The sequence below is a fragment of the Cynocephalus volans genome, chromosome 8 (genome assembly GCF_027409185.1).
Source record: "Cynocephalus volans isolate mCynVol1 chromosome 8, mCynVol1.pri, whole genome shotgun sequence".
Taxonomy (NCBI): domain Eukaryota; kingdom Metazoa; phylum Chordata; class Mammalia; order Dermoptera; family Cynocephalidae; genus Cynocephalus; species Cynocephalus volans.
In genome coordinates, this window is record NC_084467.1 from 131388921 (window position 1) to 131406892 (window position 17972).

Genomic DNA, 17972 nt, shown 5'->3' on the forward strand with positions numbered 1-17972 from the left:
GGGAAATAGGACAAAAAATATCAGCAGGCTAATAAATGTTTAGTTTGCAAAACATATAAAACTATTTTATGAATGTGAAATTTATGCATCTCTTTTTATTTCCCCCTGCCTCCTTGGTCTAAATGACTTGTTATGTAAATCAGTGGTTCACAGCTCTGGCAGCACACTAGCACATTTTAGAACACCATGGGGGCTTTTAGAAAATATGGCTTCTGGGCCTGACCTATGGCCAACTAAATCGAATCTCTGTTTTCCCTTCTCCCCCTCACTGCCAACTTTTTTAAAATTAAAAACTCCCAGGTGATTCCCAGGTTCTGCCAAGACAGAGAATTAAAGTGTAGGCTAAGACCAGGGCACACTGGACCAGGTTATGTGGTGATCCTCTAGCAAGTCTTTTTTCCTTCTTAAATCAGGTTTATTGAGATATAATTTACATATATTAAAACTTAAACTATACAGTTTGGTGAGTTTTAACGAATGTTTAAAGTCCTATGACAACTACCACAATCAAGATATAGAACATTTTCATTATTCCCCTAAATTCTTGGTGTCCCTTTGCAATCAATCCCTTTTCCTGTATATTAGATACACATACTAAAATACTATGTAACATTAAAAAGCATGTGCTCAAAAATAAATGTAAGAAAATGGAGAAAAATTTCCTATATAAAGAGCAAAAAGCAGAAAAATTTCTCTATGTAATACAATTCTGATTGTTTAATCTTAAAAATATATATATGTGCACAGATATGCCCATCTTTCCATACATGCACACATTTGTAGAAAAAAAATCAGTGGTTATCTCTGGTTGTGGGAATTGCAGGAGATATTAATTTTCTTTATTTTTTTAGTATGTTCTAGTTAGTCTAAATAATAAATTACTTTTATAATGAAAATAATAATGATATTTACAAAACAGTGACCTATGGGTAAGAGATGTATGAAGAGCCTCCTAAAGACCAAAATGTCATCCCCTGCAAGATTCCAGTCCCCTGGCTGTAAATCCAGCTCTCTGGTCCCACGCACTTCAGGCCATTGGCTCACAGCGACTGTTATTGCCAAAAGAAATCAATAACAATATATTGACTTCTGGTAAGATGAATATCAAAAAATATTGACCCAAGAGAAGAAAATATTGACGAAAGAAAAATCAAGGTCTTTCATTGCCTGGAAGGGAGTAATGAACCTTCCTCTTTGCTGAATTCCATATTCTGTTGTCTATTTTATAGGCACTTGCACATCTAAAGTGAAAGACGGCACATCTCTGTAAGCACTATTAGAGACTTGAATTCAGAATCTGCTACAAGGAGAGCAGGGGAAAGATAATCCTATGGGTACAGAATAAATATAATTTATGGCTCAGAGAGAAGGAGAGACAGACAGACAGAGACAAAGATAGAAACAGAGAGAGAGCGGAAATAAGATCTTGATAGAAGAGGTCTGTTCAGGTTTGGTTTCTGTTCTTTAGATTCAGCAGAATCCTAATTAAAAATACTAAAGCTCGTCTTCCAGCCAGCTCAAACAGACCAAAACCGGTTGAGACCAGCTCTGGGTCTCTAAACTAGACACAACCGATCAAGCTCCCTCAGAGCCAGTGCATTAGTCTATTGGGTTTTTGGTGATTTCTTAAAACAAATACAATTAGAGATGACTGCAGATGACTGCAGTTATGCTTTTTCCTACATTTTTCTAAAATAAAAGAAGATGATATAATAACATGTTGGTTGAATCGTCATTTGAACCAGCGACTTTTTTCCAGGTTGTTCTGGAATGGGTTATACTATTTGGACAAAATAATGAGTTGAAATTAGCTTCATGTTAAATTATTCCCTTAGTTTGGGTATAGGCTCTTGTGTCATTTTTTCCTTATTGACTAGCAAACCTTTCCAAGACATAGTGACTTAAAACATTTATTTGCTCTCAATTCTGTGTTGGCAGTTTGGGCTAGACTGACCCGGGATACCTAGAACTGGCCTGGCTCCTTCCTATGTCTAGGGCCTCAGCTGGGAGGGCCAGGCCTCTCTCTCCTTCTGCTTTCATCCTTTAAAAAGCACTGTGTTTTCAGGGGGGCGAGCAGAAGCTGCAAGGCCACTGGAGGCCCAGGCTCAGAGTCATGATGTCACTCAGCCACATTCTACTGGGGAAAGGAAATCACAAAGATAGTACAGGTTCCAGCAGTGGGGAAATAGACTCAACCTCTTGATGGGAGGAGCTGCAAAGATTCTGTGGCCATTTTTAATCTACCATCATCTCCCAATCTGAAAATAGCACAGTGGAGCTAAAAGAACAGAAAGCTCTGAAACCTGACTTCCCTGTCTCCAAGCCAAGGCCCGCCGCTGGCTGTGACTCTCCATTTTCTCCTGGGGTTCTCTACATAGCTCTCTCTATGTTCTCAGTAGCATGTCAATAAATTGGTTTGCTACTAAGAAATTAGCTGATCAACGTTGACCATAGTACTATAACACTGCACTCTAACCAACTGAGCTAGCCGGCCAGCCCCAACACTGAATCCCTTAGAATGCTTGCAGCTCTAAGAAACAAAATCCTGACTCGAGAAACTTCTGAAGTATGAAAACTTGAGAGGTCATTAATTCAACAGCTTAGCAATGTCATCAAAACCCTACATTCCTTCCATTTTCTGTTCTGCCATCTTTGTGTTTACTTCGTCTTTGGCTAGTACCCATTATGATTGGTTGCTAAGTGTGTGCCACAGTTCCAGGTGTCCTATGCACATGTGACAATATCCATCTCCTCTTTGGGTCATTTTTTGGGGGGGGGAAACTTTGAATCCCTGCCGGCATCCTCTCCTTTATGTCTCATTGATCCCAAATATAGTCATGTGTCACTTAACAAAGGGGATACATTCTTTTTTTATTTTTTATTTTTTATTTTTTTATTTTTTATTTTTATTTTAAAGATGACCGGTAAGAGGATCTTAACCCTTGACTTGGTGTTGTCAGCACCACACTCAGCCAGTGAGCGAACCGGCCATCCGTATATGGGATCCGAACCCGGGGCCTTGGTGTTATCAGCACCGCACTCTCCCGAGTGAGCCACGGGCCGGCCCAGAAAGGAGATACATTCTGAGAAATGTGTCATTCAGTGATTTTGTCATTGTGTGAACATAGACTGTACTTACACACACCTAGATGGTATGGCCTAGTATACACCTGGGCTATACTTTTGTATGACTGGCAGTGCAGATTTGTTTACACCAGCATCACCACAAACATATGAGTAATGTCTTATGCTGTGATGTCATTGCAGCTACCATGTCACTAGGCAATATGGCTTTCTCAGCTCCATTATAATCTTGTGGGACCGCCATCATATATGCCACCCATTGCTTGTTACACTTCCCTCTGTGTAACGGAGATGCAAAAAGGATTACTCAAAGCACCATGAATGCCATGAGAGGCCCAAACTGACTGCACTTCAGCAACTCCCCCGTTCAAAGGAGAAAGCTGAATGTGACAGCCCCGATTCAAAGTTAGCTTCTCTCTTTTATTGTAAAGACAAGGAAGTTTCACAAGAAAAATCAGTTAATTCAATCACCAAAGAAAGACATAAAAATAAAGGCAGTGTAAAACTAGTAACAGCAGTAAAATTAACAATGTGACATTCCAGAATGCAATTTGTAAAAAGCTAAGTCGATCCACCAACAAACAGCTTGCCCTTAACAAACATTTCCTTTCCCTACATCAATTTCCTCAGCATATTTAAACAACAATCAAGCAGCTTCCTCAACATATCTTAATAACAATCAGTAGGTTAACCTGCACCAAGGACATCTACCCTTAGAGCCAGCAATTTTGCTGTGTTACAATTCTTTATCTACAACAGAGACTTTAGCCCGGGGAAAGTTTCCTGTCTTTCATAAGCTTAACATTTCTATGCGTAACTCTAAAAAGTTGGGTCTTGTGAAATACATTTGTTTCATTAATGTTAGTACTCTTCACAATTGCTGACCAAAACATCACTGTGTGGCACATGACTGTACATTGTGTGCTCTTGCCTGAATCAGTCACCAGCGGGGGTGATGGGGTTACCCTGGCTCGCTTAGATCAGAAACCCCCTCCTGGGGCAGGGAATGGGCCCAGACTCACCTGAAGCCCAAGATCAGGAGGAGTGAGTGTGTGTGTGTGTGTGTGTTGTGTGTGTGTGTGTGTGTGTGTGTGTGTGTGTGTGTGTGTGTGTGTGTGTATAAACTGAGATTCTCTTGGGAAAGAGGAAGGGCAAGACTGTTGGGGAGGCAGATGAAACAGAGCCTGCCACTATGGCTTAGGCCAAATATGCTTGGGGAATTTGCCTTGTCCTTGGCATCTTGAGGATTAAATCTGCTGTGATGGAATTTCAGGTAACTCATTATGTACTTTGCAATACCATAGGTAGTGAAGGCAGTAAAAGAAAATGTAGTCCTCATCCTCCAGAAGCTCATACTGAAGTCAAGGAGCCTCTGCATGGACATGTCTAACAGCCAACCTGCACTGCGGGTCTGTAAATGGGGAACCTGAGAAGAAATTCTGTAACTGAGGTGCCAGCAGAGGTCATCTTTCATAGAGAATTAAATAAAATCAGCTCCAACCTTGATCCTACAACCTGTGGGAAATCCAAAGCATCCCCACCACTGTCACCACCCTCTGTGAATTCTGTGCTGAGCAGGACAAAAGGGCTTATGTCCTGTGGTCATGTTTGGCTCCTAATTCTTGCTTCCTCTGAACTTGATTGCACTGTGTCTTACATCTTCTGGCTCTTTCCTTCTCTTTGTGCAGCACTGACCCAGATGCGGGACCTAGCTCCTTTCCTTTGGTTTATTTACCCCCTTTGAACCAGTTTTAAAACGTATTTGTGTGGCCAGAAGACTCAGCTTCAGGTTTGGGACCATGAAGAGGGATTTATATAAAGCAGAGCAAACAATTTAATATTGAATAGACATTCTTGTTCTTAAAGTAACTTAATTTCTAAGGACCATCTCACTGACCCCACTCTTGCCCAGGCCCTAGTCTCACCACCTCCACAATCTTTTGTTTTCCCACTGCCAGTTCCTAGTCCTGTTATGCAGAGCACTTTAACTTTTTTTTTTTTTTTTTGTTGGTTGGTTTGTTTCATTCCAAGTCCGACCTCAGGATCTTAAGTGTTTTCCAGAACAGAGAGTTACCTCCCTAAGAGAAATTCTAGAGCCAGCTGTTTAAAAAGTAGAAATTTCACCACAATTTGGGCCTGAATAATAGGGAAATCTGAGAAGACCTCATGGAGGGGGAGACGGGATTGACTTTAAGAAGTGAGGGCTGTGTCCCCAGTGACCGTAGGCAGGGAGGAGCAGCATGTCTACCAGGGTGGGGAGGAGTACGACTTGGTTGGAACTGATGGTTTGTATTCGTAAACAGCGGGGGAAGAATTTAGATAGGGGGGTGCATAGGAAAGGGGGTGAGGGGCCGGCCCGTGGCTCACTCGGGAGAGTGTGGTGCTGAGAACACCAAGGCCCCGGGTTCGGATCCCATATACGGATGGCCGGTTCGCTCACTGGCTGAGCGTGGTGCTGACAACACCAAGTCAAGGGTTAAGATCCTCTTACCGGTCATCTTTAAAAAAAAAAAAAAAAAAAAAGAGGGAAAGGGGGTGAGGGGGCCATTACAGAGAACTTTAGAAGCTCCATCCTGTAAGTAAGGAGACTGAAGTGATGCGATTTTACAAATCAGGCAGAACAGTCTGCCAGTGGTGTATGGCTGGACTCTGGCAGACTTCGAGCTGTCCCCCAGTGCTCATGACCTTCCTTTCTTTACTCATGAGTGAACTCAGGAGTTCCCTGAGCTTTAGCCGGACACATGACCACCCATGAGAGATACGCCAGCCTCTCTGGCAGCTGTGTGTGAACATGTGACTGAATTCTGACCAATGAGACGCAGTGGAAGTGAGGTATATTCCTTCCAGGCTGCACCCTGATCCAAACTGCATCAGCCTCCAACAGGAGGAAACAGGCCTCCCTGGAGAAATGGCTGGTCCTTAGGGCTGGACCAGGAGAAGTACAAGATGAGCATGGAATATCTTCCTGTGCCAGAAAGTAAGGAAATGCTCAAAGAGTGATGGGGCAGGTTAAAAGCACACAGGAACCAGCCTGCAGGGCTCCGCCTGGCCCGATCTGGGGCAATTTGAACAAAAAAATAAATAATGATAGTAAAGGATATAATACACAGAATTAAGAAAGATTACAAGTCAGAATATAGATAAATAAAATAATTAATTAATATAATGGGGCAGGGGAGGAAAAACTCTTCTTTACAGTAGAATTCCACCGAATACACATAGAAGGAAAGACAGAATTAGAAAAATCCCATTTGAGAACCACCATAGAAGTAACTTTTTCAGGCAAGAATCAACAAGGGGTGTTAAAACTAGTGGGTGAAAGAATAAGCAGCAGCAGGATATTCGCATGGTTTCAAAATATCTTCCCACAAAATACTTGTCAATTACAAAGGGGGCAAATATTTACCACGGAGAAAGCTGGCAGTCTTAAATTAACCAATCACCCACACTGGGACAGACTGACTGATGTCAAGCGCCTCCTGATATGATGTATCGAGGACAAAGCACTCTGCAGCACTCCTGCCAAAAGTGCAGAACTGAAGTCTAGTCAGGAAGAAACACCAGACAAACACAAACTGCGGACATTCTGCAGAATACCTGACCTTCACTCTTCAATACGTCAAGGTCATAAAAGACACATACTGATGAACTGTTCTATGCTGAGACTCTAAAGACAGCACAACTAAATGCCATGAATTATCCTAGATTGGATCCTGGGTTGGTCAAAAAAATTTTTTTTTCTCTTTTGCTGTAAAGGACATTAGCGAGACAATTGATGGAATTTGAATCCATACCATATATAAATTATGCAATAGTATTTTATCAATGTCAATTCCTGATTTCGATCATTGTATTGAGGTTACGTAAGAGTGTGCCCTTGTTTTTAGGTAATACTATAAACTAAAGTTAGAGATAAAGGGATAAAGAGGTAATTCATGTCATTATCTTTCAAATGTTTTAGGAAAAAAATATATAAAGAGAATGAATGATAAAGCAAATATGATAAACTGTTAACATTTGGAGAATGTGGGTGAAGGGTATGCAGGGATTCTTTGTAATATTTTTGCAATTTTCTGCAAGTCTGAAGTGATTATAAAATAGGAAGCTTTTGTTTTTGTGCTTTTAAGGAATGAGTGTGCAAATCCCCTCTGTCCTCCTCGTTTTCCCTTCTCACTGGCTGGGAGATGGTCCTAGAGAGAGGGGGCTGTGTGCTGTGGGTGCTGGCACTGCCCTACCGGCCTTGGACCACCTTCTCCTACTGCTATGTGAGAATGAAACTGTCTTCTATCTTGTTAAGCTACTGCACTGGATGGCAGGGTCTCTTGTTACAGATCCCTGGCCTGCGGCTAACTGATGCAGGCTGGAAGGAGAGGCTGGAGGGGGGCGGGCTCTCAGGAGCTTTATGCACTGGTTTAGTTATACCTATCGAGGGCATAGAAGGTGGGGTAATGGAGAGAGTTAGTGAAGAGCACTCACTTGGTGAGAACTGGTGGAAGGAAATTAAAAATTGGAGAGCAACTCGAGGAGGCAGCAGGGTCTTAGGAGCCTGTAGGGGAGATTTTTCTATTTAAGAAGCAGAGAAAAAAGGTCCAAAGGAAAAAAGAGATGTCTGGGGCAGGAGGACTTTCTGGTGACCCCCAATTCACACTACACTGGTCAGCTTCGTGTATAACAGGCCCTGATTCCAGGGGCAGATGGCAGAACTATTTGTAGGTGTAAGGAAAGAAAGACAGAGAACTGTGACACCATCTGGACTGAGGTGGAGATTATCAAAGACGACTCAGTGGGATACATAAGAAGGATCAAAAATGATAATAATCACAGCAATAGCAGCTGATATGTGTAGAGTCCCCATCATGTCCTTGGGAGTAGTCTAAGTTCATGACCTGTATCAACTAGTTTAATCTTCACAATAACTGTGCTATTTCTATTTTAGAGATGAGTAAACTGGGGCACAAAGAGGTTAATATAAAGCTCACCTGCAAGCAGCAGACACGGCTTCAGATACAGGCAATCTGGCTCTGAAACAAACCTCAGACTTCTAGGGGCAACTCTTTGATTCCCCATCTCTCCTGTCCTCTTCTTCTTTCTCTCCATCAACATTTGATGCCAACATAGGTGAACTGAAGACATATGGTCTCTTTCCATTGTGTTGTGCATCTGACTCCAGAATCTGCTTTGGGCAGGGTGGGAGGGAAATGGACGGTAAGGAAGAGCAGGAGGTGTCGGGCTGTGACCTCCTCAGATAGCTCTGGTTCATAGAAAGGAGAAAGTCTATCCATCTGATGGCAAAAGAGGAAGGGTGGCCTGAAAGGCCACTGTCCTTCTCTGGTTAGGGAGCTCCTGTGCGCTGGTGTGGGGAGCATCTGGGAAGGAGTCGGGGGCAGAGTGGGCTGTGGGACTGAACACTGGGGTCTGCTCTTCCTGACCTCAGCCCTGCCACTCACAGGCCTGAGATGGTGGAGGGAGGAGGTGTGGGGTCAGACGAGTTTCTGTCCCTGAGGGGCTCTGCTAAAAGTCTTCTCCTGTTTTAAAAGCGGTAGGCACTATGTCCCAGAATACTGGAAACAGGAAAAATAGAAGCAGGAAAGAGACTTTATAAAAGTACTTCCTATCCCCGAGACCCAGCTCCTGGCTGGAAGACATGCAAATTCTTTTAATATCCTTATTCTGGATTCACTTAAATAGAAACAGCCTCCAGTATTTTTAGCTGCTGCATAATCGACGTAAAAAAAAAAGGGGGAAACGTATATATTTTTTCTGTCCAGGTTGGAAGAAGAGAACGAATTGCTCATTATTTCTTAAGAGAGTCCCTGCAGGAGGGGAGGAAACACCCGAGTCCCCGTTGGCTCCTCCTCTGGCCTAGACAGAATTTAAACCCAGGGAGGGAAGCCAAGGAGAGAGGAGCAGGAGGGACAGACCGGCCCCGAGGTCTGCAGCACAAGGGGCCCAGCTCGCAGGAGCCAGGAGTGTTGCAAGCGGTGCCAGCAGCCCTCGAGGTAAGAGCGCTGGTTGCAGAGGCTTTCCCTGTGAGGGGGAGGAGGTGGCCAGGTGGGAAGAGCTCGAAGGCTCAGGCGCCTCAGTTCCCAAGTCCCCAGATCCAGGCAGCGTAAGCATCTTCTATCACCTCCACGAGGACTTAAAATCAAATGAGGAAATACTTCCCAGGACCTGTGTCCCGCGTCCTTAGCCACTGGACAGGGTAAAGGATAGTCATCTCACCGGGCCAAATGCAGTCTGCGTTGCACCAGTTTCTACCTAGAGTAATACATTTTTATGTAAAATGTTCCCTTTAAATCTAGTGTGTCCTTCTCATCTTTTGTCTTTGTTGGTTTCTTTACAAAGTCAAGGGCCTCTTTTCTGGGGTCATTTTTTTTTATCTGTTATAACTCACTGTTCTTTGAAATCCTATAACAGAACTTTCATTGTAGTTGTGATTGGGAAACTGTTATAACTCTCCCTTTGTCTGCATTTTGAGTATACCAATGAAGATGATATTTGCAAATGTGCTTGAAGAGCTTTGAAGTTCATCCAAACATTTAATTTTATAGGTTTTAAACTTTTTTCCCCAAATTTCCCATACTATTACCCTCACGATACCTCAAAGAAAACATTTCAAAACATCTCAAGAAATGGTGTGGTAGACCAGTTTTTGGAAGTCTTTTTATTTATTTATTTATTAACGTTTGTGGTTGAGAGAGAGCTGGGGGAAGGAGGGAGAAAGCGTGAGTGGGAACAGGCATGATTTCACTTAAAAGCACGAAACTTGAGTTGCTCCTATACTCCTTAAAACACCAAGTCTCAACATAAAAATAACAAACTACCCGCATCTGGACATAGGCTAGTCACCGTGCCCAAAGTGCACTGAGTTCTTGAAGAAGCCAAGGTGTCTCCAAGATATCAGGTGATACCTGTCCAGGCAGTGCTGTGTATTGGTAGCTGGCAGAGCACAGCCTCTGCATGGAAAGAGTAAGCACCTTTTGGCATTTGGGCATTTGTTGCAAACTCAGAGTCAAGGTGAGTGTATCGAGAGAAGGAACTCAGAAAGCAATAGAGGGTATCAGCATTAGTATCATTTTTCCCAGAGAGGAGGGAAAAAAGCACCAGACATTCTTTCATACAGCTTTGAGACCTGCTATGTCCCCAAGTGTGTAGATTGCAGTTGACTCCTGAAGGAGGGAAAATAGAACAGATGATTTCAGATCATCTTGTGGCTTCTGGTTTCCATTCCAGTACTGTTCTGTGGTTTGAAATGTAGGGTAAACTGAGCTCTGTTCCTGAGAGGATGCCTGGGGAAATCGTGCCCAGGCCCAGTGGAAACTCTTGTGCTCATTCCAGAGCTCTGGCTCCTAGAGGGTCTGGATGCAGACATGGGATTGTGGTTTATGTTCTGTAGCAGCAGTTCTGGAGCCATCAGTCTGCGAGTGGCTGATGCTGAAGTCCCAGGTCTGTTCCTTGGATGGACAAGGGCTTTGCCTGGTTTCACCCCAGCAGAAGCACTCCTAATGCTAACCAGCCACCATCTGAATATGGACCCAGTGGGTGTGGGTGGAATAGTACAAATCCTTGGAAATTAGCAAATCCTCTCCTCCTTGATAGAAGGCTGGAACTTTAAAGTTATTGCAATATGTGGAAAACTACATGTTAAACTGAAGGAAGGAATTGCAAATTTTCGTTTTATTTGTTATGTTTTTTTTGCGGCTGGCCAGCGGCAGGGATTGAATCCTGGACCTTGGTGTTATCAGCACCACGCACGGCTCATCATTATGTGCCTGTCTTCATTACCACCCAGCTGAAGCAGAGTTTGTCATGAGATGCCCCTCATGCCCATGGGGAATAGGACTAATTATATATAAAGTAACACTTGGTCATTCTGGGGACTGGGTGCTTGGTTGGACCTTGGGGGAGAAAAGTCCCTGAATTTAGGCCCTGTGACTATTTTATCTTCTCATTGTGCATGAGTCTGGTCCCATGAAGAATAAAAAAGTTCTTTCTGTGACAAAGTGACTCATTCCTGTGAAGGTAAGGGAACTCTTTGATGTCCAGGAAGAATTTTTATTTTATTTATTTATTTAATTTTTAAAAAAATTATTATTTTTTTAAAAGATGACTGGTAAGGGGATCTTAACCCTTGACTTGGTGTTGTCAGCACCACGCTCCCCCAGTGAGCTAACTGGCCATCCCTATATGGGATCCGAACCCGTGGCCTTGGTATTATCAGCACCGCACTCTCCCGAGTGAGCCATGGGCTGGCCCCTCCAGGAAGAATTTTTAAAGTGCTCAGCACAGAGCCTGGCATGTAATATGAGCTTAGAAAATGGTAGTGTATGAATATATACACAAAGTGTATATGAATATATAACACAAAGTATTTTTCCTACACTCTTACTCAACAACAAGCACAATCATCAACACAGAAGACAGACTTCTGATGTCTTTGAATAAATGTGTGGGGATTTCTCCCCACTGGCAAGCAAGCCAGCAATTCTTCAGCAGACACCAGTGGGGTGTCCTTCAATTCAACTCTGACACTATCTACCTGGAGATAGTGTCAGATTGCACAGGGTGAGGGCTTAATCCCCAAGATTGGCTCTTGCTTCAGATGCCAGTCATAAGCCCAGGCCTCTGGAACTTTGGACGAACCAGCTATAAATCAGGGTTCCCACAACCCCTTCTTTGGGTTTGATTAGTTTGCTTTAGCGGCACACAGAACTCAGGGAAATACATACTTATGTTTACAAGTTTATTATAAAGGATATTATGAAGGATATAGACAAAGAGATGTATAGGGCAAGGTATGGGGGAAGGGGTCGGGAGATTCCACGTCATCCTGGGTGCACCACCCTCCAGGAACCTCCATGTGCTCAGCTATCCAGAAGCTCTCTGAAGCCAGGCCTCTTGAGTTTTATGAAGACTTCATACATAGGAATAATTGATTAAATCTTTGGCCACTGATGATCAGCTTAAACTTCAGCCCCTCTCCCCTCCCTGGAGGTTGGGGGTTGGGACCTAAAAACCTTGTCCTGGTCTTTCCATCCTGAAGCTACCTAGGGGCTGCCAGCCATCATTAGCATATGAAAAGACTTATCATTTTGGAGATTCTAAGAATTTTAGGAGTTGTATGTCAGGAGACAGGGATGAAGACCAAATATATATTTTAATGATATCACAGGTAGCTACCATTATCATCACCCATTTGAACCTTTGCAAGGCAGATTAAGATTCAGTTGACAAAACAAAATGATACAAAACAAGCCTGTGACCACCCTTAAAAAAGTGGGTGCTGAGGCTGAGCTAGTTATGCCATCCTTTATCTTTTCTAGCCTACGGTGGGCAGGCAGACTTGATGGAGAGTTCTTTACGAAAAAGTTTACTGCACTGTGGTGTGCGAGTCATGTACAAGGACTTCCTGGGGACTCGCTGAGTGTATCCCACTGAACTAGAGGAATGGGGGGACACAGTGATGCCTGGAATGTGACCATATGAAGCCTTATCGCATAAAACCAAATCTTCATTCTCGTCCACACCTAGCTGTCTCATATCTCACATGGAATGACAGTGCACAGAGCTCAATGTCACAGAGACTAGAAATAAAAATGTTCATGTGTACTTGATGCAACTGGAGCTTACCTGGGAGAAACACTCCTGCCTTGCGCACGGTACGCTCTTGCATACCGAAGGAGAAAGAGATGGAGGTGAAATCCGTTTGTTGCCTGAGGTCTGCCGTCCAGGATTAGCTGAGCCAGGGTAGATTCCTCAGCCACCTGAGAACTTCCTCTCCTGGACAGTTCTTGGGTCAGAAGACTCCTGAGTCCCCCAGGTACCCAGGATGTAGATCGCTGTCAAAATATGCCTGAGAGAGTTAAGGAAGGAATGACAAGTTTGCCAGTGACATTTGTGACACGGATGCATCCCTAGCCACCACCTCCTTCATTTTTGTTCATAGTTCAATGATGTCCACCCTGTCATTTGGGAACAGAATATCTTCTTAAGTGGTTCCACTGGAAATCCATGATAATACAGTTTTTCTAAAACCCAAAGCAGTGTACTCATTTGCTTGTGGTTAATTGCAGAGGCAGGATGAGGTAATAAGGGAACCAGACGAAGCCCTGAATTTAAGTATAAAGATCTGTAACAGTGGCTAGAAATTGGCTACAGCTCTCTTTTGTGTTAAGTACTATTTTTTGTCCTGACCCAGGGTGTATGTCCTTCTTTGGAGACAATGAGGTGACACAGAGTATCCAGCTCTAGGGTTGAAAGAACCATTGGGGTTCAGAGTCCATCCTTCTCCCCTGGCCAAGGCTTAGTCGACATCTGCCCCTGTAGAGAGAAATCTTGGTGCACTTTGGTGTTTCCTAGAAAGGGCATTCTCCAGCTTCTCATGAGAAATGACTGGAACTTAACCTCCCTATGGGGAAAACACAATTCATTTTTCCGTGAGATTATCCTTGGCACTGCTCAGAGGAACTGCAGGCACAGTATCTAGTTATTGATTTATTAATGTTTAACTAAGCATCCAGTATGCCTTGGGTTCTTTTATTTTCAGAAGAACCCATTTCTTAAAAGAAATATAGCAGGGAAGAGAATATTTGGTATTTAAAAAAAATTTTTTTTTTTTTTTTACATGACAGTACATGTAGCAGAGATAAAGAACACAGACACAGGAGTGAACAGAACTGGTGGGCGATCCTAGCTCTGATACTTATTAGTTGTGTGTTTTTGGCAAACGACTTAACCTCTCTGAGCATCTGTAACAAAGAATGATATGATTTGATGTGAGGATTAAATGAGCATAATTTTATAATGTGTTGAATACAATGGCCATCATCTAATAAACACACACACACACAATCCAGTGGCTATTATCTACTTCACAAAATAACACTTTGGCAGGACTGTGGTATGAAGCTGGGTATACAGAGGGGATTGACATAGTCATAGCCACTGCCATCCCTGAGCTCACAGGGATGTCTGGGCTAGGGACATACATAGAGATTTGGGAGCAGTCAATATTTGTCTGGAAATTTAAGCCACAGGGGTAGATGCAGCTGCCAGGAGAGAACAGAGCACAAACGTAGAGCCCTGTGACATTAGTGTGTCTCTGAAGGCAGAACCAGGGGGTTGCAGCTCATGGTCAGCAGTACGCTCCTCAAAGAGCCTTTCTTGAAAAAGGAATACAAGGCAGTGTTTGTCCCTGAGTCTTAGGATGCCTGTGCCCCCCACCTTCTCACACAGCACCCAACACCCCTACTTCAGTGAGAATTTGACGTGATCAGCTTCAATGAGACAGTGATTTGTGTGGACACCTGGTTTCCTGTGGTTTCCTGCATGCACATTTCCTGTATGTAAATGTCTTTCAGCTTACACATTCCTGCAGCATTTAACCCCATTTTCCATGGGAAACTACCCCTCAATAGAATAGTCCCCGTTTTTCAGAAATGCACCATCTTGCATTTTTCTTGGTGAAATTTGGTGCCCTCTCCACCTCCTCCCCACCCTTGGGGAGCTCAGTCTGTGGTCTGCTGTGCATACTGAAAGCGTCGATGAAGTCATCCCTTCCTTGCACTGTGAAGCAAGGCAAGTCTCTCGTGCCACGTGCTGGAGCGAGAGCCAGCAGGCTTTTTTGCTCGTTACACTTGACAGAGTGTTGGACTGAGGATTCTCCCCGCTCTCATCTTCTTTCGAGCAATCACTCTGCCCAGGGAAATCTGAGCTCAACACGCAGAATCTGAGAGGCTTTAATTAGCAAGGACATCTTGTTAAGATTCAGAAGGACAGGCGACACGGTGAGCTCCTGCAAAGCATCTGGGGTTTCTCATATTCCAGACTTCAAAAACAAACACTGTGAGACTGGGCTTTGGGCAGCCTTGCTGTGGTTTATGGCAAGAGTCCGTGGCTTTTCTGCATTCGTTCAGAACTTCAGAAAACCATCTGCACTCCATTTACGTCTCAGAGAATGTGAGCCTCGGGCTGGGGTGGGGGTTGGATGGCAGGAGAGGGAGAGAAGTCTGCTTTTTAGGCTCTATTGTTGCCCAGGAAGGGGATTTTGCACAGTGGAAGCTCATGTTCTGCCATGAATGCAGTAGGTGCTTTAGAGGTCAATAAGCATCGTTATGGGGACACTGAAGCACACAGGGGTTAGTGGCTCTGTACCCAGACGCTGTGCACCTGGGTTTGAATCTGTGGCCTTGAACTCATTGGTTGCACCATCGAGCATGTCGCTCCATGCCTCTGAGCCTCAGTTCCCATCTTGGGGATCAAGTGGAGAATACGTGTGTGACTGTTTTATCACTGGGCTGAACGTTTTGAGACAGCAATTGTGAAGTATTGTTTTTGTCCTACACCTGCCTTCCAGCTCACTCTACTGGCTCAGATTCCAGAGCTTTTCTGGTCGCGTTTTCAGTCTTAAAAGAGAACGGCTTTTGTGAAGGCAGGTCCATCTCAGAGCCTCACTCTCTCATCCAGGCCACGTCTTTTCTTCTCTCCCAGCTCAGGCCTGATGCTGGAACACACAAGCAGGAGGGAAGGGGCCCGTGGTTGGCCTGGAGCTTTCCTTCTTCCATTTGTCCCCAACTTGCACAGCTGCTTCTGGCTTCCCCAGGTGCTGCCTGAGGTGGGTGGGTGAGGTTGGGTTAGAAAAGAAGGGAAAGGGTTCTTTATTAGCTGGGGCTGTTGTAGTCCTCTCTAGTTATTGGATGCCCTTCTTATGACAAATGCTGCCAATGCTGGTGCCGCTCCCCTTGGTGGGAACCTTTTATGGGTCCTCCAGAGATTCCCTGAGGTACCTAGGACTTGCCTGATCTGTCTTTCCATCACACCGCAGCTGCCTCTCACCATGTGCAGGGAGAGCCTGGGCTTGAGTAGGTCACAGACACAGGAAACAACTAGGCTTTCTGACTTCTTCAGAGTTGGCACAAGTAATTATGAGCCTGAAGTTGGTTACAGAAACCCATGGTCAAGAGGCAGCTCTGCAGGTCTGTTTCCAGATAACTCCTGCTATGCGAGCCCCACTAGGATGTGTTCTTGTGACTGGGTTACTGTGAGTAAATGTGAGGTGCAGACCTCTTGTGGTTTGCCCTGCCTCAGCTTGTTAGTGATCAAAGAATATGCTATCCCAGATGGCGGCTGGGACGCTAAGGGAAATGGGCTGGGGAGAGGGGCCATTCTGCCTGCTGACATCGACTAAGGCCCACACCTCCTCCTGGTGGCAGAGGTGGCAAATCTAACCACCTGCTCTGGCCTGGGTCGCCTGGCCTGGCTGACAAACCAGGCCACTCACACACATATGGATTTGAAAAACAGTGATCGAACCCCTCTGCATGTGTGACTGTGCTCCTGACACAGGAGGCCCCCAAGGTGAATCGACCCAGGGTCCTGTTCTTGAGAGGCTTACTGCCTAGTGGGGAGACAAGGTGCATACTCTTGGTTACTCTTGGTAACTATAACAGGAAGTAAACTGTCAAGAGACCAACAGAGAGGTACCAATACATTTCTCTGAACACTTAGCAGGAGGAGAGCTAGTTTCCAGCTGGAGTGAGGTAGAGGGACAGAAGGGAAGACTTCTTGGAGAAAGTATTTTTATTAGAAATTCTTATATTTTGCTGGTTTGTAAGCAGGGGTCATGAGCAGGTTACCAGCCTTGGTGTCGATGGGCTTGGGTCTGAGTTCAGGTTCTGCCCTTCCTGGCTGTGGTATATAGGATAGAAAACTTGCTCAACTTTTCGAGCCTCAGCTTTCTCATCTATGCAAAGCATGGACTCTGGAGTCAGATTGCCCGGGTTCAAATCCTGCCACTCTTAGCTGCGTGCCTGTGGGTAAGTCATTTAAGGTAGCAGCACCTCAGTCCCCCTATCTGTAAAATGGGAATAATAATAGTATATTTCACAAAGGGTTGTTGTGAGGATTGAAGGAGTTGATAAATGTGAAACACTTAGAATGGTGGCTGTCCTATAGCGAGTATTCTACATACAGCTGTTGTTGATAATATTAAGGGGAGGATGATCTTAGGGTGGTTACAAAGATTAGGGATCGGGGGATCAAAGTCTGGCACACAGTGTTCTCATCATTAAAGCGCAGGTGAATACAGAATTAGAAGTGAAGAGAAGGTGGTATGAACAGTGTAAGCAAAGGCAGGAGGTGGGAATGTGCAACTTGGGAGGAAGGAGCAGAAAATAATTTAGTTCGGATCCTCGGGAGATACAAGATGAATTCTTTCTGCTGGTTTCTCAGCTTTCTATGCATTCTTTAGAATCTGTTAAAAAGGCCAATTTCTGTCAACAAATCTTCATGGCTTTTTTTTGCATTTTTTTCTGGATACAGGCCTCCTGGAGGGTCAGCTTACTGTCTTTCCAAGGATGGGTCTCCGGGGGATGTTCTGCTTCCCCTTGGGATTCCTGCTTGGTTCTGTGCTCCTGGTGGCTTCAGCCCCCACCATGCCCGAACCACATGGCTGCAGCAACAAGGAGCAACAGGTCACTGTCAGCCACACCTATAAGATTGACGTGCCCAAGTCCGCCCTGGTCCAGGTGGAGGCCGACCCTGAGCCCCTCAGTGATGATGGGGCTTCGCTCTTGGACCTGGGGAAGGCCGGGGAGGAACAGAACATCATCTTCAGGCACAACATCCGCCTTCAGACGCCGCAGAAGGACTGCGAGTTGGCAGGCAGTGTCCAGGACCTCCTGGCGCGGGTGAAGAAGCTAGAGGCAGAGATGGCAGAGATGAAGGAAAAGTGTAGTGTCCAGCGCTGCTGCCAAGGAGCTGTGGGTGAGCTCACCACCTGGTATTCATTCAACAAACATTTAATGAGCACCTACCATGTGCCATGTGTTCCACCAGCTTCGTGAGCACTCTGTGAGCCTCGTGCATTCGCACCTCTCACCCTGGGTTTT

General features: G+C 44.7%; 1 protein-coding gene across 1 annotated transcript in view; it reads left to right on the plus strand.

Annotated features, from left to right (window-relative positions):
* Positions 1 to 17438: 17438 nt before the first annotated feature.
* TNN (tenascin N) overlaps positions 17439 to 17972 on the plus strand; it is a 48978-nt gene continuing 48444 nt past the window's right edge. The window contains exon 1 of the mRNA XM_063106951.1: positions 17439 to 17847. Coding sequence (XP_062963021.1) covers positions 17439 to 17847 — 409 coding nt within the window. The remainder of the gene's footprint in view (positions 17848 to 17972) is intronic.